Below are 25,777 nucleotides of genomic sequence, written 5' to 3' on the forward strand. Positions count from 1 at the left end.
TTTTCGTTTCGTTTTTTAAGTGTGAACATACATAACCAACACAAAAATAATAATACAAAAAATATATGCTACATGTAAATGTACATCTTGTGTCTCTGAGTTTTTTTGGGGGGGGGGGGAAGGTGGGGGATTTTTCCCATAAAAAATAACATTTTTTTTTACACGTTCATCTTGTTTACTCAAAACCCAAAAGGACAGTAGCTACAAAATGTGATCAAACACATAAAACTATAATAGCCATTGTCAGGTAACTCTAATTCTAAAAACAGTCATCATTTTGTATTCTTAAAATGTGGAAGCCAGTATTTTCCCTCCATAAAAATTAATTCAGAAACATCTATCTTCCTGTCCTTCCTGAATATTTGGTATTGGTATATTTTTTTTTTTTTGTTTTTGTTTTTTTACATGTTAGATAATTTCATATTAAATAAATACGTGAATGAACTTTACAAATAAAATAACCCGTTTATTTCATAACCCTTTTTTTGTCTTTTGGTAGAGAGTGTTCCATACTGGCAGTAACAAAGAATAATAACGAAACCATGGCACAGGGTGCCCATATGGTCCCCACATTTATGTTTTAAGAAACCACTAACTTGTTCTCTCCCTCTCTCATTTCCTTGTTAACCCAATGCTGCCCTGTACAGTAAAGACAACATACATACAGAATTGGAGTTTACCTAAGATACAATTCCACTGCTTTCTTTGTGATGTCCTCCTGATGTAAAATAATATAAAAAAATATGATCATCAGTGTCCAGAGCAATATACAAAGGAGACAGTCGAATTGTAGAAATGTTCTTTAAGGAATTATTGTCAGCTTGGTGCCCATGAGCGATTTGGAGAGTCCTGTGAAAATGGTATGACTGCCCCAAGCTTGAAACTGTTGGATTTATGAAGTATTGTCAATATTTTAGGCAAGGGCAAGCATAAAAAGTAAAAAATAAATAAAAATCCTATAAAGAGGTGAGATCAGTCTGATGGTCCTTGGTAACAGTGTGTAGGTTCTGAGAAGGAGCGGATGAAGATCTTCCTTTTGTATTGGGCAGTTTGTGGTCTTTCTTCCATTTCATCCTTCTGTTCTGGAACCAGATTTTTATCTGTCGTTCAGAAAGTACCAGAGTGTGGGCGATCTCTATCCTGCGACGTCTGGTCAGGTATCTGTTAAAATGGAACTCCTTTTCCAGTTCCAGAACTTGCTGCCTGGTGTAGGCTGTCCTGGATCTCTTGGGTTCTCCTACTCCGGTGTAATTTGGATTGACTAGAAAAATACAATAAAAAAAAAAGAAAAGAAAAACAATAATTAAAAAAAATAATAATAAAAATTGAGCAAAAATCTGCAGTCCACCGGTGAATATTAAATAGAGGCATGCACTACAGTCCTTACAATATCTGATGGATATCTCATGCACACACATTTAAAGATGGAGCTGAAAAAACAAAGCCACATGGCCAACGGCCTATTCCTTCAACCATAAAAATTTATGATGAGTGTAATGGCTTTCCCAGGTTTTAAAAGTCCATAAATAATATTTTCAGCAGCTTCCCCCCCCAGTAAGCAGTGTTTGAGCAATGGGATGGAGCTTACCTGAGTTCACGTGGACTTTCTTCATCCAGGGGTACACTATGGCAGGCTGCTTAGAGAGGCTCCCATTTTTGGGGTGCTGCTGTGGGTTGCAGGGTCTGGAGACCGGGACTGGAGGTGGGCAGGGTTCCTCTGCTGCAGGGAAGTGGTTCTGGGGTCCGCTTGGCTCCTGACCCCGAGGCTGCAATGCAGAGCCCTGTGCATGGTTACAGCTGAAGGACTCTTCGCTATAGTTTGGCCGGGAGAAGATGGCTGGGTGCTGATAATCAGAGCCCTGCGGGGAGCTGTAGAATTCAGAGGCTTGCTCTGCTAAGTAGCTGTTCTGTAAATATTCCTCGCAAGGAGGAAATTTAGGATCCACATACTTAGAGTTTACCATATACGAACTCATGGCCATTAATTTCTGAGGATAGAAAATACTAATTTTTCTGGTGTTGTCTTTTTTCTGCCTCCATAAAGCCCTCCTACTTGCTGTCAACTGAATAAAGTTAGGTGGCCACGTGACCTCGCCAGCCAATGGCAGGGCAGAAACTTTATCACTGGATTTAATTGTACCTCATAATTTTCAGAAAATAACAAAATAATATTGATTTAATTGGATCATTATGAGCAACACACACCCCCTACCCAATTCTTAATCACAGATTTTCAAGCTACAATAAAAAAATAAAAAAAAATAAAGAGATAACGTGATTTTGAGTGGAATTGTTACATTTAGGTTAAAAAACACACTTTATATAATTAAAAAAATAAAAATATTCAGATTTTTTTTTTGTATGATCCAAAATCTCGTGTCTAGGTTGGCGTTCAGAAAGCTTATTTCATTCCTGCTAGAGTCCCATGGAAAGAGAAAGAGATCTTAAATTGTCAAGAGAACATCAGGGAGACCATAACATGTACAATAGACCTGTCTTGGCTTTGTCTTGCGAGGGGTCATCCAAAAGTTACCAGAATCTAGTCAGGTTGAAAAAATTAGGCAATCAGTAACTCGTGGTTGACTGTTTGCAAGCTCAAATGGGAAAATAATGCAAGAGACGATTAAATATAAGGAGGTAATCTGGAAATTTTACCATTTATTTAAAAAAAAAAAGTTTTTACACCTCTGAAATATTTAATATTTACAAGTGAATAAAGCAGGTTATTAATAAGTGTGTGGGTTTTATTTTAGCATTAATGCAAGCCTTCAGCTTTTTGTTAGATGTGTAGAAGATAACTATTACATCATATGATTGGCTTGAGAGTATATGTATATTTATACATGTATAGATATAAAATTAAAGTTTATGCAAGCCTATAGCTTTTTGTTAGATGTGTAGAAGATAACTATTACATTATATGATTGGCTTGAGAATATATATATATAATTTATTTATTTATGATTTTTATTGTGAAATGATAATAAATTATCATGATTCTGATTCTGGTGTGTGAGTGTGTGTGTGTGTGTGTGTGTGTGTGTGTGTGTAAAGTGGTACATAAAATAACATTATAACATGGCATGATAGAACACAAAGATGGGACAAGTATGCAGAATGATATTCTGAAGTACAACATTTTTTAATACATTTTTATTTTAACAATAATCCTTCCAACAATAGATGGAACATTGATGATACCCTATGAAAATGAATGACGGGATGGTCAATATCTATAGTAAAATCCCACCTGCCCTGTGGTATGCTCATATCAAATATTCTAGGTGTATCAAATCGAAGTTTTTGCATCGACCATATATTCCCCTAAAATCGAATCTGTGACTATGTAAACACCACACAAATTCGGTTCTACAGGGTACATATAGACAACGTAATAACAGTCTTTCTACCTAAGGTTAGTGTATGTGGTCTACATATCACCTAGTGTCTGCAGATTAGTCTCATGACAGATGAAATGGGATTATTAAATAAAAATAAAACATCAAAATCTACGACGTCAGAAAAATAAGACATCTATATATATAAAAAAAAAAGGAACAGTGGTGTATGCAAGCATAAAGGTATGCATATATGTACATAATGTGTAAAGGTATACATATATGAATGTGTTATAAGTTCAATAAATTGTGTTTTTATATATATTTGAACACAGCTGCAGCTTTTTTCTTTAAATGCATTAAAAGACAGCAGTTAGGTTGTAAAAGTGTCAAATGTATACTGATTGCAGGTTAGATGACCAGATAACATCAGCTCTGTCATCACACCGCACCTACTCTGCATAGACAGGTCCAAGAAGAAGGTTCAACTTGTACAAGGACAAGGAAACCAAAAAAATAATAAAAAATCATTGCTTGTATGCAATTTTTCTTCTGTTCTTCTGTACATAAACTTTGACATAATAATCCCTACAACGCGATGGCTTCACAGGTCACAGACCAAAATTCATAGAAGCTGCAAGGTTCAAATGCAGCCACAACGTGCAAACACAACATAATGCACAAATCATTATTTTTACAAATATAAAGCATTTAAAAATGATACCTAAAAATATATATATACTTTGTTCAACACCCCAATATTAAGAATTTAAATGGAAGTGGTTGTTTTTATATATATATATATATATATATATATATATATATATATATATATATATATATATATATATATATATATAGAGAGAGAGAGAGAGAGAGAGAGAGAGAGCGAGATAGAGAGAGATCTATATATAGAGAGATATAGATATATCTATCTATATATATATATATATATAGAGAGAGAGATAGATATATCTATAGATCTATATATATATATATATATATATATATATATATATAGATCTATATATAATATATATCTCTATAGATATATATAATTATATATATATATATATATATATATATATATATATATATATGTATAAATATATATATATACATATATACAGATATATATCTATGTATATATATATATATACATATATATATATATATATATATATATATATATATATATATACCTATAAATAAATAAATATATATATATATATATATATATATATATATATATATATATATATATATATATATATATATATATATAAAATACACATATCAGTACTAGAAAAAAATAAATAGTTGACAATAAAACCATTCAGAACTTAGGAAGAGTCAAGTATTACATACCAGTCAAGTTTCTTCTGAGAAACCAACCTTTGGACTATATTCAGAAGTTTGTGTGGCAGCGTTTATGGTGAAGTCCAGGTCAAAAGGGCATTTGAAATCATTTGCAAACATATCACAAGGTTTCATTATTTTTACGTGGACGACAGTCCCACAGAGGAGTACAAAAGTTCATGATTTGTTCCTGACCCATGAGCAAACTTGCTGAGCTCCTCTCTGCTACTTGCTCTAAAAAAGCTCCAAACCCAAAGAAGCTGATCTCACCAATACTCAACATTCTCTGTCCTCTGTAAGGTAAGTCATCTTATTATCACCTACTGTAAGTTTATACATTGTTACAACCACATGTATTAGTTTCATATCTTTATTTTTTAAAACAAAGTAGTTATGTATTCATAATACATCAATACTTATTCAAATCAAATACATGAATATGTCGATTGAATTGACTATATTGGTTTATGTCTTTTAAAATTATGATAAAAAAAAAAGTATAAGCTTATTAAAAAAAAATGTATAAAAAGGTTTAAAAATACACCTTTTTTATGTTAAAATAATGGATAATTTGTACTAAATTCGATACGTGACCCTAAAAATGTATAATAAAATGAGTATTTGTGGAAATAGAGATAGTATGTTGTTCACATTTTCATATTGGTTAGACGTTGTGACCTGGATTTCACCTTATCTCAAGGCTTGCTCAGACAGGTCAAAGCCACAGTGTTATTGATGAACAAAAGCGTTAAATATTCACCTCCTGCTCAACTGCCCATACAACTGTGTTTGATCTTCTCTTCTATTTCTGTGGCCTGATTCATACAAAAACTATATTCACTGTTTTATACGAAGAAATTAATACTGATGAGTTAAAAGCCATTAGATCTAAAATCTTATCAGAGGCTCTATATAGATAGAAGAAAGATAAATGCAGGACTGCAAAAAAATAAATAAAAAAAATTACCGATTACAATTAGCATGATAATGCTTCCGAAGATCATTTATTTAGAAGCAAAATTATCCCTTTAATAAGAAAATTAGTTGGTGGAAAGTCATACTTGAAGAGCTATTTCCGTCTATGCTCTTGCAGGCACAGATTGATATAATTTATTTAAATGCAACAGAAAAAAAGTATAAAATAGCAATAAAAGGTAGGAATACGTTTGATGGCCTTTGAGCTAATTGATGTAATACAATCTTTGAATACATAAAAGTAATGTTTATAATATTGTGTAATATCCGCATGAAACTTTACCAGCTACATCCAGAAACCATTGATCTTATTAAATTTCAACCAGTAGACTGGTTGTCAACATGTAAGCCGGTAGTCACACGTAGACAATAAAATTAAACAACACGAGGCATCACCCATTCACTTATGTACTGCCCTGCATCTGCAAGCTACTGTACACCAATCCTTACTGTGGGAGGCGCCATACAGTACAACAAACCAAGAGCCAAAGACTTATAATTAACCAGAACCCAGCAAGCAAGACATCTGGAAAATGTCCAGAACCAATAAAATTCTCCAACGAGACTAGTTAGGCTTTGCATTAACACCCTCAACATCATAATCATCATCTTCATCATCATCATCACCATCCTCATCAAGCCAATACTTTATACCAGCATAAACAAATGTCATACCAAATGCTAATCATTCAACTTAACCAGTAAGCCAGAAATGTAAGAGTTAAAAAAAATGGAAACTGATTTTCTTCAAGCAATATAACAAAACTTTTTTTTTTTGTCTGCACATTGGTACATTGCGTTAATCAAGCATAATTATGAAGACTTATACTTACCCCAGATGGCTTTCCATTGTGTGTAACCTGTTTTAACAGAAAAGTATATTGTTAATACATGCACTGCATAATTCTATTGATATCAGCGCAATAGTTTATATTTTTTCTGGTAGGTTAGGGGGTTAAAAAAATTAAATAAACAGAAATAGACATATATGAATGCAACTGTGAAAATAGCCCCCTCTGTATTACAATCTAATGATGGAAGCAACGTGAACTGCATTGTTTTAGAAGCCTGGCTCCAAGTTCACAGCTGAAAGGTACCTGTGAATATTGGACTATTTGTGCTCTAGGGGGGGATCTACAAACACTACAAGAGACAATTACCTCTGGGGATTTCTTCATCACTGCAACTATTGTACAAGCAAAAAAAAAAAAAAAGCAAACAAACAAAAAAAAAACACACCACATTCCCTGTCTCAGATCTCTCCTCTAAGTATAAATGGCATATAAAATCACTTACTTTCTATGCTTCTTCTTGCAAACTGGATCCAGGAGATGGAAAAGCCTCGGTGCTAAGAGATCCAAGCAGAATGGTCCTTTCTAAACACTATCCTTATTACTACATCCAGGAACAAAACGCATCTGCACTTGTATGCTCTTAAACTAATTTATGGTGGGAATTATATTTTAGCTTGTCAACTCTCAAGCCATAAAACAAAGTTTATTGGAATCACGTGCTCTCATCCAGCCACTCAGGACTCCTCTCTGTGGAACCATAAATAACCATCAGCTTTAAACTTCTATTCACTAGATTGAGATTCCCAGAAGCCTCTAATAGTAACACAAAATAAAAAGAGAGAAATCTCTCTTTTTTAAAAAGTGAAACTTCTACTTTATTGTTGTAAGAAGAATGAAACTAGGAACTTATTTAACTGCAATGATTGTATTTGTCTGTATTTCAAACATGTGCTATGGATAGAAAAGCATCTAAATGGTTAACTGTAAATGCAATTGTTAACATTTGGTATCACTTTGATATAGAACAATTCTTCAATCCTCTAGAAATATGAAATAATGTTTTGTTTTGTTTTTTTGTTTTTTTACTTAACCTCTTTTTCCTTGTTGCCTTTGTTCTATTATTTATTTTGAGTATTATTTTATTTTCATGAATATTTGTCAGCATTGAAGCAAATAATTTAGACAGTAAAGTATAAAAACATCTACACTAGTGTGTTACAAGCACAGTGCCACAACCAAAATACTTTACTATTTATCTGCTTCTGATCACATCTAATTTACATGGTAACAACCTGTTTACAACCTCCAGCCCTGAAAAGTGAGAAGATCTTTGAACTTTGGAGGCTTGGGGAAAAAAAGGAGGTGTACTATGTGATAGTTAAAGCTGTGAGGTCATAAAACAAAATGGTGTGAATTCGTTTTCTTATGTATTTATTTTTTTTAAGATTTCAGGCAATGTGGAGGTTACATGTGAAGGAGGTGGCACTCATTGGCAGGATGATGGAAATAAATAATTGTTTTAATCATAAGGCTTTGTCCAAGTTCACCATATGTGTAATGGCACAAAGAAGAAAATATAACTAAATGTATATATATATATATATATATATATATATATATATATATATATATATATATATATATAGATAGATAGATATATCTATATATACAGATATAGATATATATCTATATATATATGCAAAAATATACCTCCTACATTTTATATATATAATATATATGTGTATATATATATATATATATATATATATATATATATATATATATATATATATATATATATATACACATTTAGATATATTCTCTTCTCTGTGCCATTACACATATGCAAAAATATACCTCCTACATTTTATACATATAATATATATATATGTATGTATATATATATATATATATATATATATATATATATATATATATATATATATATATATATATATATATATATATATATATATATATATATATATCTATATATCTATATATATATATATATATATATATATATATAGATAGATAGATAGATAGATAGATAGATAGATAGACAGACAGATAGATAGATAGATAGATAGATAGATAGATAGATAGATAGATAGATAGATAGATAGATAGATAGATAGACAGATAGATAGATATATGGAGAGAGAGCTATTAGGAGGTGTCTCCTTCCATGCATATATATTTGCATGGTATAATTAATGTGGGGGGGGGGGGCTCTGGGTGTTTTATTGCATGCAATGCAAATGCCTGACTGGAAGTAATAAATATGAGTTTCATACAAGCATTTTCAACTTATTAATTGCACATTTTGATAAAACCAACACAAATTACTTCTGTGTTCGGTCATTTTGTCAGAAAAAAATATATCTGGAACTATAATGTGTTGTAGATGTATATTAAATACTATAACACTCTAAAAATTATGTATTTAATAAAAAATAAAAAAAAAGCAGCATTTTTTTAATTCAGCTTTTATTTTAGGGCATTTTTAATTATCTGATGGAGGGATTAACTGGCCCTTATTTCGATCAGACCAGACAAATACAATAATTGCAGTAAGTTTGTTCTTGATCATTATATATCAGTAAAATAAGTTAATTGCTTGTTACTGTAGTGATAGGAAGAAGAGTCTGCATACGTTTGCATAAATACATAATTCAGAGTGAATGTTGAATGTGTGATTGAAGGGCATCGCTGCCATTAATCATATAGGTATTTCTATTATAGCTGAACACATACAACGTATATTCCAGCATTCCTGCTTCCAACCTGCTATCTACTCTCCTAATAAAATGCTGTCTTTGCTTTGCAGAAAGTAATTAATTTCATAGGTAAAGCATATTTGCTTCCTTTGAAAGGTATGTGTATTAATGTATGTCTTAATGTTTAAGGACAACTCTGCAAATAGGCAAAGCAGGTGCATTATTTAACAAGTGCATTTTTTACTGTCAGAGCTGTATTTTCAGCAATCTGTCATATATAATTGTATATACTTCTGCCTTAATACAATACTAAAGTCAATACAAGTCTACTTCTTCAAGTGTTTTTCTTTATCGTGGAATGAATCTGCTCTTTAAGGAAATTAAAATATTTAGTTGAAGCCACATTGGACTTAAAGACACTGACTACAGAACATTAGCTGGGATCACGTGCTCCAGATTTCTGCTCAGGTTATCTAAAGGGCAAGGCTATTATTCGCAGAACAAGTGACTTGTCCAACAGCGCCTTCCTATGGGAAGACAAGGAAACTACACCATCAAGACCTGCAGATGCACGTTGCCTAATCCTGGAACGACCACGTGGTTTCTGCAGACATTTTTTTTCTCTATAGATCTTCTTACTGCTGTGATAAGGAAAAGTAATCCATAAATGTCAGAAGGAGGTCATCAGGAGCTTTTAGCTCTGTCTGATTATATGGGTAGATTGAGTGAAGATTGTATGTCTGTAGAAATAGTGACCCCTGAAGGAACCCCTCTGCCATCCAATCCCAGGGTGAGAAATCAAAGTTTGAAATGCATTTTATTCTCCAATTATAATTTCCCAATAAAGTGACCAACAAGAAGGTCTAGCAGAGTAATAATGTCTACACTACAATGGCCACACCTTTATGTCACAACTGCTGGTGGACAAATCATGTCCATGGGCAACTCATAAAGAATCTGCACTGGGAGAAATATTTAGACTGCCATTCCTGGCTTCCTTCTGTTCTGTCTGTGGTTTCAGTATCTTTAGAGTCACAGACAGAGAAGAAGTATGTTTAAAGTAAAGTCAGAACTCCTGATCTACACACTTTCCTGATCAGTGGATTAGAATGCTTTAAAGTGTATTTAAATCAGAACTCCACTCAGGAGGAACGTTACACTTGTTTGCACCCTTCCTTCCTCCACTGCTTCATTTGGCACATTTTGGGGGGGGGGGGAGTGGGTACCTGGTTTTGACAGGTACCCATTCCCACTTCCAGCTCACTGCGATGATCTGAGCCGGACGTTCGCCCCCCCCCTTATTCCCCCGCAGTTTTCTGGGACACATCACAGGTTCCAGAAGACTACAGGACCATTCACAATGCGCAGCGTGGCTCGTGCATGCAAAGCAGGAAACTGGCTTCACTTACCATTTTCCTTACTTGAGATGCTGGCGCATGCACCCAAAGCTGATTGAAGAATTGGCTCGGGTGCAGACATCCTTGGATCCCTGGACAGGTAAGTACCCTTAAATTAAAAGACAGCAACTACAGCATTTGAAGCTGCTGACCTATTTTTTCTAGATGCTGACTTTTAGTTTGGGGGGGGGGGGACTGCAGCTCCTCTTTAACGCCTAGGTGCCTTCTGCATGCAAATATGTGGCCGTGCCCTGGCGCAGAGCGGCCGCATATTTGTGTGCATTAGTGCAAATAGCATTTTGCTGAGAGCACACGCTCCAGGTACAGTTACCAGCAGCTGACGGAAAACTCTGGATCTCTACTTAAGCCCCAACCCACCTCCCGGCATGTAAAACCCCTTAAAGTGGTTGTAAACCCTTGGAGAGACGTTACATCTGCAGGAAAGCCTAGATTAAGGCTTACCTGTAGGTGCTTGCAATTTCCCAGAGCAACACCTTCAACGGCGCATGCGTCGTCTTGAAAGGGCACCATGTGCTGTTTTTCAAGCCAGGGTCATGCCGTCAAAGGCGGCTCCGGCGTGTGGGAGTGACGTCACGCAACTCCGGTCAGTCACAGAGCTGGAGTTCGCAGCCCCCAGAAGAAGAGGGGTAAAGATGGATGCTCGCTGCCATGGAGGAAGACGGTGACATCTCAGGCTTCTCCTGCACCTTTTCAGGGAGACATAAAGGAAGTAAACCCCATTAGGGTTTACCTCCCCTTTAAAGTGGTAGTAAACTCTTTACTACCACTTTTACCTACAGGTAAGCCTATAATAAGGCTTACCTGTAGGTATAAAGAATATCTCCTAAACCTGTACGGTTTAGGAGATATTCCCCTCGCAATGCCCCGCTGATTGCAGCAGCGCATGCGCAGCGGGGATCCTCGGCTAAAGGGCCGGCAGCCACCGGACCTTGCCGGACATCGCCGCTCCAGCCAATCACAGCGCTGGAGCGGTGATACCCAGAAGACACGCCGAGGCAAGATGACATCTCACCTGGCGTGGACCAGGTAAATTCTCCACACCTCATTCCAAGGTAAGTATTTCACATTTAGCTAGTATGCGGTGCATACTAGCTCATTATGCCTTTTGCCTTTCAGGTGTAAAAAAAAAAAAAAAAACTGTTGCGGGTACACAACCGCTTTAAGGGTCCGGCAGGCGTCGGCTCTAAGGGGGTTAAAGAACAAAAATTCATAGTATTGGAGCTTACTTGTCCTCCGGTGGTTTTTCAAACCTTTTTTACTTTATTTTAGCCTGGTAAACCTGACATTGCCTCACTTCCTGTCCCAGAGTGACAACTGTACTGAGCAGCTTTGTCAGGACAGAGAGCTTTTCCGGACTACTTTAAATCAGTCGCAGTTTATGCTAAAAATTTTGGGGAGGGGGACGAGTCAAACAAACCTGCCCCCCTCACTTGCACAACCACCACCCACCCCTCTGCCCACCGAGCCCACCCATTTTTGAAACCAATTATAGCCTCAGGTTCTAATCACGCGCTTCAAAAAATAAATCATTGAAATCCATGCATCCGCCACCCTGCATGTAGATTAGGGACTGGGCGCATGGATTAGAGGGGCGGCGCCCCTTTTGAAGCGGCCATCACTGCTTAAACCCTGGTTCACATTGATGCGATTTGGCATGTGATTTGACGTGTCATGATGCATGCCATTTCCCACAATAGAACCGTCCGAATCAGTGCGACGCCGACTTTGCAGCGCCACACCGATTCCCAAAAGTCGATTCTGTACTACTTTTGGCTATTTCAGGTGCGATTTCAATAGACATCTGTGCAGGAAACCGCACATATGTCCTTGAAATTCGTGAACTGACATGCGGGACTGAAGTTGTGCGAGTTCAGCTGAACTTGCACAAATTTAATCCCGCATCAATGTAAACCAGGGCTAAAACTGTGTCAGGACTGCATAATGCCTCCCTCTTTTCTCCATAAAAGGGGGAGTTGTTTTGCAGCCAATGAAGCTAACAGAGAACAATGCTAACTGATAACAGTCTACAGGCAGAAAGTAGAGGAAATTATCTTACAACATTTCTGGGTGGCCAAATAATAGGAGTTCATTGTTAAGAGTTTCCATACACTTTAAAAACTGTGGATCAGCATTACAACCAGCCAAATGGAGAGGACAGCAATTACAACTTACATAATTTCTTTAAGATTGCCCATACATGACCATCTAAAATCAAATGATGTGAATATTGTGAGAATAAGTGCTAATATTAATCTGGGATGCCTTAGTAAATGTTTATTATCATCAAACGTGAACATTAAAATTCAAAAAAAGCTTCTAATGTGTTGGAAAAGGTCATTGTCATTGTGCTGACTGCCTATTGTGTCCTTTCCTACGGAGGAATGGGAGCAAAGCTCGTAAAACACACGCAGCACATTACCTTCAGTTTTGTAAAAAGTATTCTGGAATGGGCAAATGTTTCTCCTTTGTTCTTGGTGAAACATCTTCGTGTCTATGACCCATAAGTAAGCCAACAGTAGATCATGGCAGCGATTATTCTGCACATTCTAATTTCCTTTACTCATTGTCCCTTTTGGAAACACAATGATCTCTTTTTTTTTCTTCATTGTACCCAATGCCATGGCCTTGTCTAATCCCCAAGATGCAAAATACGAAACCCAAGAATCATTCTTATTATCAAATATGCAATAATCAAAGGGAACCTGTCATAACAGAAATATGGGAAGACATAATACATGCAGGGGAAGACCTAACAGAGAGATACAACAATACCTGGGGAAATGGCTGGATTTTGAGAAATCAGGGAAGTATATGGAAAGTTGTGATATAGGAGAATGAGAAACATTATTACCCGGAGCATGCAGAGAATCGAATAGTTGGGGAAAATTAAGAAGAGAAGGGAGTTTAGAAAGTAAGGGAGAGTATGAAATTATGTTTTTTTTCCCAAAAAACAATAAAACGATTAAATATAAAAAATGGAAAAGGTGTCGGGAGAAGAAGCAGTGGCATAAAGAAAAGAAAGGGTGTCGGGAGAAGAAGCAGTGGCATAAAGAAAAGAAAGGGTGTCGGGAGAAGAAGCAGTGGCATAAAGATTAGCAATTGAGAGGCGGCTGGAGCGGTGGGTGGAGGCCTGTAACCAAGTTGGGCGCCGGATGATTTAAGTAATTTGTACAATGGGGTTATGGTATGAGGCAGGTGAAAGTTTTCCATTATGATTTCTGTTTATGGTTCATGTTTTTTCTTTTTTTTTTTTTAACATCCAGTGTGTCTCAAGATTCGGTCTGAAAACTGTATGATTCTATGATTAGTTGCTGATGTACTTGACGTATAATGTACGAAAATGTGTACTGTGTTGTATCCTTGTATGATACTGTTAATATGTACAATAAAATTTAACCTTTAAAAAAATATATAAAAAATGAATAAATATGTGGTCTGACACTGCTGACTTATTTAAAGTGGTAGTAAACTCTATAAACATGTGTTTTTGAATGAGCCCCCTCCAGGTTTGTGCCATATTGTGCCAGTAACACATTATGACTTAACTTCCACATGGAGACCTCCAGTGCTGAGCTATAACTTCCATCTCCTGGTCTTCCTTATGGTTTCAAACTCTCTGGCCAGGCTGCATGGGCATGGGAGTCACCATTGCGGCATGGCTATCTCTGCATTCACAGCATACTCAGTGTGCCATGGATCTACAGCATTGTTCATGCACCAGTGATGTTATTGGATAAAGCTGATGTGAATATCTACTAAACGGTGCAAGTTGTATATAGTAGATTTTCATGGTACATACAGATAAGATTTTTCATAAGCTTACCTGTAGGGAAGCACATTTGTGAGGTCAAGCAGTGATGTTGGACAATTCATCCCAAAGGTGTTCTATAGGGTTGAGGTCAGGTCTCTGTACAGGCCAGTCAAGTTCCTCCACCCCAAACTCGCTTATCCATGTTTTTATGGACCTTGCTTTGTGCACTGGTCCAAATCATTTGGTGGAGGGGGGGTTATGGTGTGGGGTTGTTTTTCAGGGGTTGGGCTTTGGTCCTTAGATCCAGTGAAGGGAAATCTTAAGATGTCAGCATACCAAGAAATTTTTGACAATTTCATGCTCCCAACTTTATGGGAACTGATTGGGGATGGCCCCTTCCTGTTCCAACATGACTGCGCACCAGTGCACAAATTAAGGTCCATAAAGACATGGGTGAGCGAATTTGACTGGCCTTCACAGAGTCCTGACCTAATAATTTTGTATTATGAAAATTTAAATAAAAAGAATAAAAAAAAAATAAAGAATTGGAAGAGCGAGTTTGGGATGGAGGAACTTGACTGGCCTGTACAGAGTCCTGACCTCAACCCAATAGAAAACCTTTGGGATGAATTAGACCGTAGACTGCGAACCAGGCCTTCGCGTCCACAACAGTGCCTGACCTCACAAATGGGCTTCTGAGCGAATGGTCAAACATTCCCATTGACACATTTCTAAACCTTGTGGACAGCCTTCCCAGAAGGGTTGAAGCTGTTATAGCTGCAAAGGGTGGGCCGACTCAATATGGAACCCTACAGACTAAGACTGGGATGTCTTTAAAGTTCATGTGCGTGTAAAGGCAGGTGTCCCAATAATTTTGGCAATATAGTGTGTGTGTGTATATATTTATATATATATATACAGGACCCAAGTCCTGCGGGAATGCGTGGGAACGGCATCCCTGCACTTTTTTCACTGCCCGAGCCAATCCTTCACTAAGCGGCGATGCCCAGCTCAAGTCACTGTCAGGGGCAGGCGAACCTTAGTAATCCTTTATGTTACTGGCCGCTTCCTGTATATGGATTCATCGGGTAGTGTGCTGGTGATCCGTCACTTCCTCGATGCCGCAATGTCTCCTGGGAGCTTTTGTCATTGTTCCCAGGAGACATTGCGGAGGTCTGCCGTGAGTTATCGCGGGATTTAGAAAGAACTTGCAAAAAAAAAACAAAAAAAACATGTGGTTTAGTAATTATGCATATGAGCGTATCATTTTAATTTTTTTTTGGTGGGGAAGTGGATCTTGGGTGGGAGTTCCCACACTTTTTTCCCCAGGACTTGACCCCTGTATATATATATATATATATATATATATATATATATATATATATATATATATATATATATATATATATATATATATATATATAAAAGTTTATTATTATTATTATTATTATGATTTTAAGCATTTTCTATTATGTGATAACATTTATTTGAGGTTTACATGGCCTTTAAACTTTTCAGTACACATCTGCACATCATATTTCTACCACCTGAGACTAATTTTAACATCTGCAAAGCTGTACAGAACCTTTTGGAAGCCAGGCATACACCAACCAAAGCCTAGCCGCTCTCATCTTCTTTTTAATGATTTTACAACTGAGGTCACACTCTAGACATGCTGATTTTTCATATCTGACCAAAGCCAGATGCAGTGTATGAGTTTAACCAATTACTTCATGTTTAAAGACATTCCTTGCACACATGTTGCTATTGCTTTTTTATCTTTAGGTTTGTTCTTGAATGTGATTCCTGGGTGCATATGTTCAGTTCCTGGTATTTTGCCAACACCTTTTTTATAAAATATCTGCCACATATCACCTTGATGTAGGTTTTGCTATATAGGCAAAAATGATTTCTCTCAAGTTACTAGCTCTACATCTCAACCTAGTTAATGGATACTTCAAATGGCCAGTCGTGTTCAGGAAGTTATGAAAACGAGACACAAGTTAGTAATTTGTCCCCTATATCCCCTAAATGCATTAAATTTTGTTAATCATATAGGGGCACATATGTTGAGATTATCTAACAAAAAGTATGTTCACTTTGCAAAGTGTTTGTATGCTGTGGAATGTGAATTTTAATAAATTTGAATACCCACATATGCTAAATATCTGTTAGCAAAAATTGTTTTATTGGTAATGATGGTAATAAAAGAGAATACAGGTTTACCTTACATATTAACTTTTACTTTGCTTGGAAAATGGCCTTTACTCCTTTGGTAAATCAATCCTATGTGCGTACTGGTTCAGCTCCATGGTTAGAGTATGGTTAGCTAAAGGAATAATGCTTATTTGTATGTAATATTTGTGGTGTTCTGACTCCCCCCCCCCCTACACACACACACACACACACACACACACACTTCCAGTCCTATTGCATTCCCCATACTATAAAATCAATGTAACAGATCCAGGAGAGAATATGGAATGTCTCTGTAATGGGCATAACAGATGTGCAGGCCGTTGAGACTGAGCACAAAGATAGAACTGCTGGAGTCTATTATAGAGGTGAAAAACTATGAAGTAAGTTCCAAAATCTGAAATATTAGTTTTGGGTGGGCTGACATTTTCAGCTGATCAACAAACTTGCATTCATTTATTAGACCGAAAATATGAATGTTCATCTATTTTTCATCTATTTTTCATCTATAAAAACTGATTAAAGGGGTTGTAAAGGTTCGTTTTTTATTTTCTAAATAGGTTCCTTTAAGCTAGTGCATTGTTGGTTCACTTACCTTTTCCTTCAATTTCCCTTCTAAATTTTTGTTTCTTTGTTTTCTTTGTCTGAATTTCTCACTTCCTGTTCCTCCTCAGTAAGCTATCCTGGCAGACTAACTCCCAGCCAGATGATGGGGGCAAGCTACTGAGATGAAACAGGAAGTGAGAAATTTAGACAAAGAAAAAAAACATTTAGAAGGGAAATTGAAGGAAAAGGTAAGTGAACCAACAATGCACTAGCTTAACCCCCCTGGCGGTATTCCCGAGTCTGACTCGGGGTTACATTTCTGTGCTGCGATCGGTAACCCCCAGTCAGACTCGGGCTCGCCTCGCTGAATCCACAGGCAGTGTTTACTTACCTTGTCCCTGGATCCAGCGATGCCACCGCGCTGTGTGAGCGAGCGGGTGCTCGCTCGATTCACACAGTGCCTCTGTGTGCCGCCGATCTCCGTTCCCTGCAACGTCACGATGCACGGGGCGGAGAACGGCGCCAAATTCAAAAAGGTAAACAAACACATTACATACAGTATACTGTAATCTTATATATTACAGTACTGTATGTAAAAAATACACACCCCCCTTGTCCCTAGTGGTCTGCCCAGTGCCCTAAATGTTCTTTTATATAATAAAAACTGTTCTTTCTGCCTGCAAACTGTAGATTGTCCATAGCAACCAAAAGTGTCCCTTTATGTCAAAAATGGTTTTAGAGCAGCTAGAAAACAGCGATAATAAAATATAATCACTTGCAGAATAGTGCGATAGCAATTTGTGGGGAAATTCGTCATAAAAAAATAAAAGTAATGACAGCGACAATTCTGCAACTGAGCAAATTTCAGTGATTTTGAGTTGATTACATTATTGAATAATTTTCGTTGTAATTATACTATTATTTGTTATAATTATTTATAAGTATTTATTATATTATAATTTATAATTTTGTTTTTAAAAAAATGTCATACCCGGGATGCCTACTAGACTCTTGTTTGGTCAGATTTAAGTGAGTTATTCCTCAAAATTACAGGCCTACAATGTAAAACACCAAATTTTCTTTGCAAATAATGGTACCGCTTTCAGCACCTAAAATCGAAATAATCATACCGCCAGGGAGGTTAAAGTAACCTATTTAGAAAATTAAAAACAAATCTTTACAACCCCTTTAAGCATTTCTAAATGATCAGAGTTTAGAGATACCGTTAACAATTATTAATACAAACCTTGGTAAGTCACCTCAAAAATATAGGGTTTGATTTACTAAAGGGTAAAAGACTGTTCACTTTGCAAAGTGCAGTTGCTCCAGAGCTTAGTATATAAGCAGAAACTCTGCTGACTTTCATCCCCCAATCACTTGCAAGAATTTTTTTTTTCCCCCTTCTACGTGATTGGGTACTGTTTGCAAAGTGAAGCCTTACTAGTACAGCTTACCATGTACTAAGCTTTGGAGCAACTGTTCTTGCAGAGTGCACAGTATATTTGCCTTTAGTAAAACAACCCCATAATCTAACATGGTCAGAACATATTCCAGTGCTAAGATATAACAGGTTGCACATGGTCTTGTGCTATCGGGCAGTAAATATAATTGACAATATTAACTTTGGAATTCTGAACAAGGGGTCATTATTTTCTAATTGCTCAGCTCCATAAATGCTAAGAAGGAATATAGTTAAAAAACAAGAGTTAGAGCCATTATTATCTTGCTAATTATTTTCAGACATATATATCTATGTAATAATAGCAAAATACCTTCATCATTGTGGGGTTGTAAGAGTCCACTGTTATTTTTGGGAAGCATTTTTATTAAATTATCACATCTTTATATTGCATGATCACAAGTATTGGATATGTTAACAAATTCTAAAACAATCCTTGTATTCCTAGAGGCTAATAAAAAGAACCTCACTAAATCAGATTATGGTATATAGGCCACATACATCTATAAGCTGAAACCAGACCTAAAATTATATGCACAATATGTGACTGATGTACTGAAGGAGGGTTCAATTAAAATACTCAAATCAGTGGGGGGCTAAAGGATTCCGTAGCATATCAGCTGCTATATATAGCGGCACTTTTATATACGTTTTTTAAGTGATAAGTTACTTCTAATAAAAAGCATGTCTAAAGAAAATACTTTTTTTATATGTGCATGGTAATTTTGTAGTATAAAATATAATTCTATAAGGGAAGGTATACTAGTTTGAGGAGTGAATAAAAATAATAATAATCAAGATACAATCAATTACATTACAGAAAAAGTTTATATATTAACCTTTACGATTTCCAACATAAATGGATGTAAAAAGTATTTATATTTTTAATAACTTCATAAAAACATTAAAAAGATATATCAAGCAAATAAAAGTATCATTGGACTGTATTAAAGGGGCTGTAAAACCTTGCGTTTTTTCACCTCAATGCATACAATGCATTGAGGTGAAAAGCCTCATGTAGTACACAAGCCCCCCAGAGCCCCCCTTTTACTTACCTGAGCTTGATCGTTCCTGCGCCGGGGACAAGCACTTTCGCTCCAGCCGGTGTCTTGGGTCCATGAATACTTTATTTTTTTCAAAGTCTCTTCCAGCCAAAATATCAACATTTTATCCAATTGTCACAGAAAATTCCCAACTTTAGATTTTATACAGAGAAGGGCAACATAAAGAGGGCAACACAGGTCCCCCATGAAGAATAATTTCCTTAGGCTCAAGCAGGGTGCTATTTACTTTGGAAAGCAGTGGCAGGAGATGTTTGGGAGCACAAAGGTCCACATGGGAGATAGAGGGAAAAATATTCTCCCATTGCCCCTTTTAAAAACATTTTGCTGTGCAGCACATTTAAATCCACTGGAACCATCACTGGGGCCAAATGGTGCATCAATGGGGCTATGGTGGTTATTGCATCAAGGGCTGCAATGCATCTCCATGACCTAGTAATGAATGTACCAAAAAAAGTTAGGTTCACTATATGTTCAATGAACCTGAAAAAAATTGCCAAAACCTCATTGAAGTCTATGGGAGCTCAATCTTGTAATTTTATTTGGCCTTTACATATATTTCAGTTAAATGACCCAGGCTTCTGTTTGTAAACAAAGTGGCTGGGGGATCCCGAATGACATAATTTACCAAAGTTGGTCATGACCATATTTTGGTCATTGAAGTCAGTCAACTGGTTTGTTAACATTTAGCAGCCATCTGGGGAACTTTCATTTGTGGTGAGAGTCCGTTGGGAGATAGTCAGTGTGGGTAATCGGTGGGTCAGCAGGGCATTGGTCATCTCAAATGACAATGGCTCCACACTGTAGGACATTTTTTTCTAAAGTGTGTTTGTGTTTATTTACTTTGTAGTTTTTAAAATGTAACAAGGTGTACTATGTATCCCTTATTCATTCATTTGTGGAAACAAGATATCTGGGGTTCCCTTATCTTAAAGGTGGCTCCCAAATTCTGATACGTCCCCCTCACAGATCCTCACATCAACTGGGCAAAGGATGTTCAAATGAGACCCTTGTCCCCAACAACATTTTGACAGGGTGACTTGCCAGGTGGGTCTATTATGAATTTTGGGGGGCCCAATGCAATTTTTTTTTGTTTGTTTGTGTAGTGCGGTGTCCTTCATAAAAATCTATACCAGACCCCATAGCAATCTGGTATAGATTTTTAAGGAGGACACCACACAAACAGAAGAAATGGCATAGATCCCCCCCCCCATTTGTGGTCTTGGCCAAAATACATACCAGACCTTCATCCAGACATACAGCCTGTCTGTCCAGTAAATAGAAGTACGGGAACTGTACTGTCTCCTTCTGAACTATACCAGACCACATGCCCTCAGAATGGGAAGGGTACCTTTTAAGGGGTACCATGGGCATGCACACATGGTGTACCAGATGTGCCTGGGCACAACCTAATCACCCTGTGTGGTGCATATTGATATTTATATAAGTTAAAAAAATCTCCATTTTTCTGTAAAAATGTTTTTAAAAAATAATAAAATAAAACATTTCTAAAAAATACCCTACTGACACCAATCTCTACCCTTATGACACCATCCACTGCTCTAACACCGCCCATATATGTATACACATGCATACATTATGTGTTTGAGCTTTGGGGTGCACACACCAATGCAATAGGCTGTGCAAACCTATGAGTGGTACCCACTGGCAAGGCCCCTTGTCCCCAGGTTGATAAGAACAAGGGCCTCAACCCCACATCCCTGGTCTGGTGGATATTTGGATCTGAGGGGGGAACATATCATACATAACTGCCTCCAGATATCCAACCCCCATACATACATTTTTACACATCACATAGTACCCCTTGTTACTCATTCACAAAAAACACATTCTGATGAACAATGCCCAGCTCACCCACTGGCACAAACATGAAGATTCTCTCCTGAAAGAAACTTGCTGCAAATGACAGCTTCCTGGCCGGCTGTTGAATGCTATCAAACTGGCTGTCTGACATAATTGACCAAGTATGGTCCTGGTCAAATTTGGTCAGTGACATCACCCAAGGTGCTGGCTGCTTGTTTATTATTTATATCAAACTGGCAAGAAGCTTCATTGAGTGGTAGTAGTAATGCCGCTATTAAATGAATGACTTTCAGCCACAGCATCAGGAGTTTCAGGTGGGTGAACTGGCAAATCTGGCAATTTAGTTTGCCTGTGCAGAAAATTGCAGCTCTGATACAGGTTGAACGCCATGAAGGAATGCAAAGTGAATAGTCCTGCAAGGGCATAGATTCCAAACTAGTCCAAACAACAGAAGGGGTTAAGTGGCAAATATCTCCTACTCCTCTAAGGTGACATCTAAAGGGAATAAGGACCCTCAGAACTCTGACCATAAACTTGGGGATAGTCCCTGTTTATGGCACCTTAGTGGGAGAGGGGGTCTTCCCCACTTGTGCTGCTTAGACATCAGAAGGCAAGAAAATGTGTAGGCAGAATATCTTTAGATGTAAGCATAGCTAGCTTTATGAACAAACAGGAATCCTTGGCTCTGCAGAGTGCTCCTGTTCATATATCTCTACAATGTTCAAGTTAACACAACAGACACTGGCTTGTATCAGGGGAATCATTATAAATTAAACAAAGCTAGGTAACCTGACTAGTTATTTCCCTGAAGAGTTGCAGCCAGTGGAATTATTAGTTGTAGACTAAGACAGCTAGTGGTATCAAGTCGTAGACATGAGTCTTTTATCTAAGCCAAGCAACAAGGCTCTCTGACTGTCAAAAATGCCTACAAGTCACCTAAAACCCAATAAACAATGTCCTATAAAAATCTTTCTGCCAAAACTATATGTACAGAATTGTGTGGCCCTCTCTTTGTATCAGGATGACTAGAAAACTTCTTTATGACTAACATCAGAAAAGCGTAGCTTCAGATCTTTTTTTTCCAGTACCAGATTCTGAAACTGACCCATGTGTCCCAAAATCTGTGGAGATTTGCAGAATCCAGTGATAACTGTGCAGCCTAAGGAATTGACCTTGTCAACATCAGACATCTTTGGTGTACTTAAGTTTAAGAAACAATAGCAGCCAAGTAGGAGATATGTGGCTGGTTCTCTTATTAGGACCAGAACACGCGTTTCCATTTATTTTCAATGGCACCCATATGCACTAAAGCCCCGTACACACGGTCAGACTTTTGTCCGGCCAAAATCACATTGGAAATTCTGACGGAATTCCATTGGAGTAAAAGAGAACATGTTCTCTACCTAAACTCTGATGGAATTCCTCTGAATTTCCGATGTAAAAAATCAGATGGGGCATACACACGGTCGGAATTTCCGAAGGAAAAAGTCCGTCTGACTTTTTCCATCGGAAATTCCGATCGCGTGTACAAGGCTTAAGGCATCAGTGCACCACCATGCACTGCAACATACTACATTGAATTGTGGTGCACTGTGTTACCTTAATGGTGCATGTCCATCTTTTGGATGTTTGGTGCTTTACCAGCTCATTTGGTGCCTTGCCAGGTCCCTCCTTTATGTGCCTCTCTGAAATTAGTTTTACTTGTTACTGGAGGTCTTACTTCTGCTCGTCCCTTGTCTATTAAGAGTGTCCTTAATGGCCACTGAGGCATTATTCTCATTGGACATGGTTATGTCAGTTGGTGGAAGCCAGGCCAATAGTTATAACATTAAACTATTATGAAAGAGGCAAAAATAACACTTTCTGTTAAATGAAGGTAATAGCCAACATTTTGTGGTATCTTGTCCAGGATTTTTACTTTTTAGACAGTTATAATGGCTGACAGGTTCATCTTAATTTAGAAAAGCAAAGAGAAGACATTGTGCATCACATGCCAAATCATATTTCAGCACCCAGAGATCTAGACACACGGTAGGACATACCTCTTGATCTAGAAAACTGGGGCCACTAATAAAGTGAGGAGAGCAAAATAGAGTCTCTTGATTCAAACTTTAGATCCTTAATGACATCCTCGTACCACATAATGCTGGCTATACACTTAGCAATTTTGTTATATTTTCAACTACTTTTAACCAGCCTTGCCAACCGTTTGGATCATTTCACAAATCTATTGAATGTGTTGGTAGACTTGATATATTTTATAATTTTTTTTTGTTAAAAGCTAGTTGAGAATGGTTGGAACTGCCAAAAAATTGCCTGTATGTATAGCCAGCCCGACTGAAAAGTAGAGACCACTTGGTTCATGAGATTTAGGGGAGATTTTTTAAATCTGGTGCACACAGAATATGGTGCCAATGTGCCACTGGTGCCACTGTGCCTCTAAATTTCAGCTTGTTCAATTAAGCTTTGACAATAAAATCTATAAGCTGATTGGTTACTGTGCACAGATGCACCATATTCTGTGTGCATCAGTTTTAGTAAATCTCCCTCTTAGGCCTCATACACACGACCGAGGAACTCGACGGGCGAAACACATCGTTTTGCTCGTCGAGTTCCTTGTGAGGCTGTCGAGGAACTCGGCGAGCCAATTTTCTCCATTCCCGTCGAGGAAAAAGAGAACATGCTCTCTTTTTGGCTCGACGAGTTCCTCGACAGTTTCCTCGTCGAAAAATGTACACACGACCGCAAGTTTCTTGCTGGTTTTTGCCGAGAAACTCGTGTGTACGAGGCCTCAGTGTTATTCCTGACTATATATAATGGTAGAAATGTATTCATTAATAAACAAATGTATCACAGTGGAAACGCTTCCACACAGTCACCAATCAAATTCAAACATGTCCTATAAGTTGTGGTGGCAGGATATTAAAATATAGAGACGTACATTGGAATATTATAGGAATGTAAAAATGTTGTATAATGTATGTCAATTGAAATGCAACGGATGCCGAATAGGCATATTTATGTATTAAATAAGAAAATAAAAAAATAAAAATAAAGTGTATATTAAAAAAAAATGTGTGGATTTTTAACCGATGGACGTGCACAGGCGATCGTTTTTTTCTATCGGTTTTTTAACCATCAGATCATTTTAAAACAAGTTCCTAGTTTTTTCACCGATGGATAAAAAACCGATGGGGCCCACACACGATCAGTTCGTCTGATGAAAACTGTCCATCAGACCGATTTCATCAGACAGACCGATCGTGTGTACGCGGCATTACCCGTAGGTAAAAACAATATCTCCTAAACCTTTACGGTTTAGGAGATATTCCACTTGCAATGAGCCGCTGACTGCGCATGCGCACAGGGGATTCTCGGCTGAAGGCCCGTCAGACGCCGGACCTTGCCAGAAAGAAGTCTCCCACGTGCATGAGCGGGAATGATGACATCGCGGCTCCAGCCACTCACATCGCTGGAGCCGCGATAACCGAAAGACACGTCGAGGCAACATGTCAGCTACCTCGGCGTGGACCAGTTAAGTTACCGACGCCTTGTTCTAAGGTAAGTATTTCATAATGAGCTAGTATGTGGTGCATACTAGCTTATTATGCCCTTTACCTTACAGGTAGGAGAAAATAAATTATAACTATACAATCGCTTTAAGGAATTTTCTCTTAGGTATAGGTTTTTCTTTGTACCACTTGTAATTGTCTAGCATGCTACACAGGTCAAGATTTGTTCATTGTCATTTTTTTTTTTTTTAAATACATACTATATTTTATAAGTGCTGACAATAAGTTAACAGAAAGAAAAGTTGTATTAGAGTGCCCCCACTGGATGAAGGAGACCTTGGGATAACAAAATCATCAGTTTGGGGGGAGGGGAGTGTTAGATGTACTAGCAGGTTTGTATAAACTAACAAAGTGAAGCTGAAACAGAAATAAACAAAAGCTGATCATTGTGAGCACCTCTCTCAGCAGTAAATGGTTTATACTACTCTTTAAGAAAATTATACATTAAAATTATATATATTTTTTAATATTTTCTGAGAATCACTTTGAAGAAAGAAAATCCTCAAAATATGCAATATGATTGTTTCTTAAACATATTTCTATTTCTATCAGGTACAGAGTCTACACGAAAGAGGACCCCTGCGGGCAACAGGTTATATTTATCCTACTGTGTGATTCATCATAAAGAAGATACAAACAGATTATTTACTTACAATTATATTGCAGATTGAACATTGCATAGTCAAGGTTCAAAAACCAAATCACATTAAATAATATCTGATGATCTCCAGATGTGAAAATTACCTCCTACACATTTAAAAAAA

The 25,777-nt window shown here is 37.1% G+C and overlaps 2 protein-coding genes and 1 long non-coding RNA gene across 4 annotated transcripts in view; 1 reads left to right on the top strand and 2 right to left on the bottom strand.

The window, feature by feature from the left end:
• HOXD3 (homeobox D3) overlaps nucleotides 1-25,777 on the bottom strand; it is a 54,911-nt gene that overhangs the window by 21,276 nt on the left and 7,858 nt on the right. The window contains exons 1-2 of one of the 2 annotated variants that reach the window (XM_040357681.1): nucleotides 6,969-7,346; nucleotides 6,506-6,532 (exon numbers count right to left, since the gene is read on the bottom strand). The gene's annotated coding sequence lies outside the window, so the exon portion shown is untranslated. Of the gene's footprint in view, nucleotides 1-6,505; nucleotides 6,533-6,968; nucleotides 7,347-25,777 lie in introns of those variants that run through there. The other variant, XM_040357680.1, reaches the window with a different exon arrangement.
• On the bottom strand, nucleotides 113-3,612 carry HOXD4 (homeobox D4). The gene is made up of 2 exons (XM_040357687.1): nucleotides 1,589-3,612; nucleotides 113-1,261 (listed from the first exon to the last, which is right to left on the bottom strand). The coding sequence occupies exons 1-2, from the start codon at nucleotides 1,980-1,982 to the stop codon at nucleotides 957-959; spliced, it is 699 nt and encodes a 232-aa protein (XP_040213621.1). The 5' UTR covers nucleotides 1,983-3,612; the 3' UTR covers nucleotides 113-956.
• LOC120943977 lies at nucleotides 4,838-25,767 on the top strand. The gene is made up of 2 exons (XR_005750343.1): nucleotides 4,838-4,997; nucleotides 25,566-25,767. It is a non-coding gene; the product is annotated as an uncharacterized LOC120943977 (long non-coding RNA).

This window comes from Rana temporaria, chromosome 6, assembly GCF_905171775.1.
Source record: "Rana temporaria chromosome 6, aRanTem1.1, whole genome shotgun sequence".
Lineage (NCBI taxonomy): Eukaryota > Metazoa > Chordata > Amphibia > Anura > Ranidae > Rana > Rana temporaria.

Coding starts and splice junctions, on each gene's coding strand:
- HOXD4 (XM_040357687.1), bottom strand. CDS start 1,982: ATGGCCATGAGTTCGTATATGGTAAACTCTAAGTATGTGGATCCTAAA. Junction 1,262..1,588: donor GAAAGTCCACGTGAACTCAG/GTAAGCTCCATC, acceptor GTATTTTTCTAG/TCAATCCAAATTACACCGGA.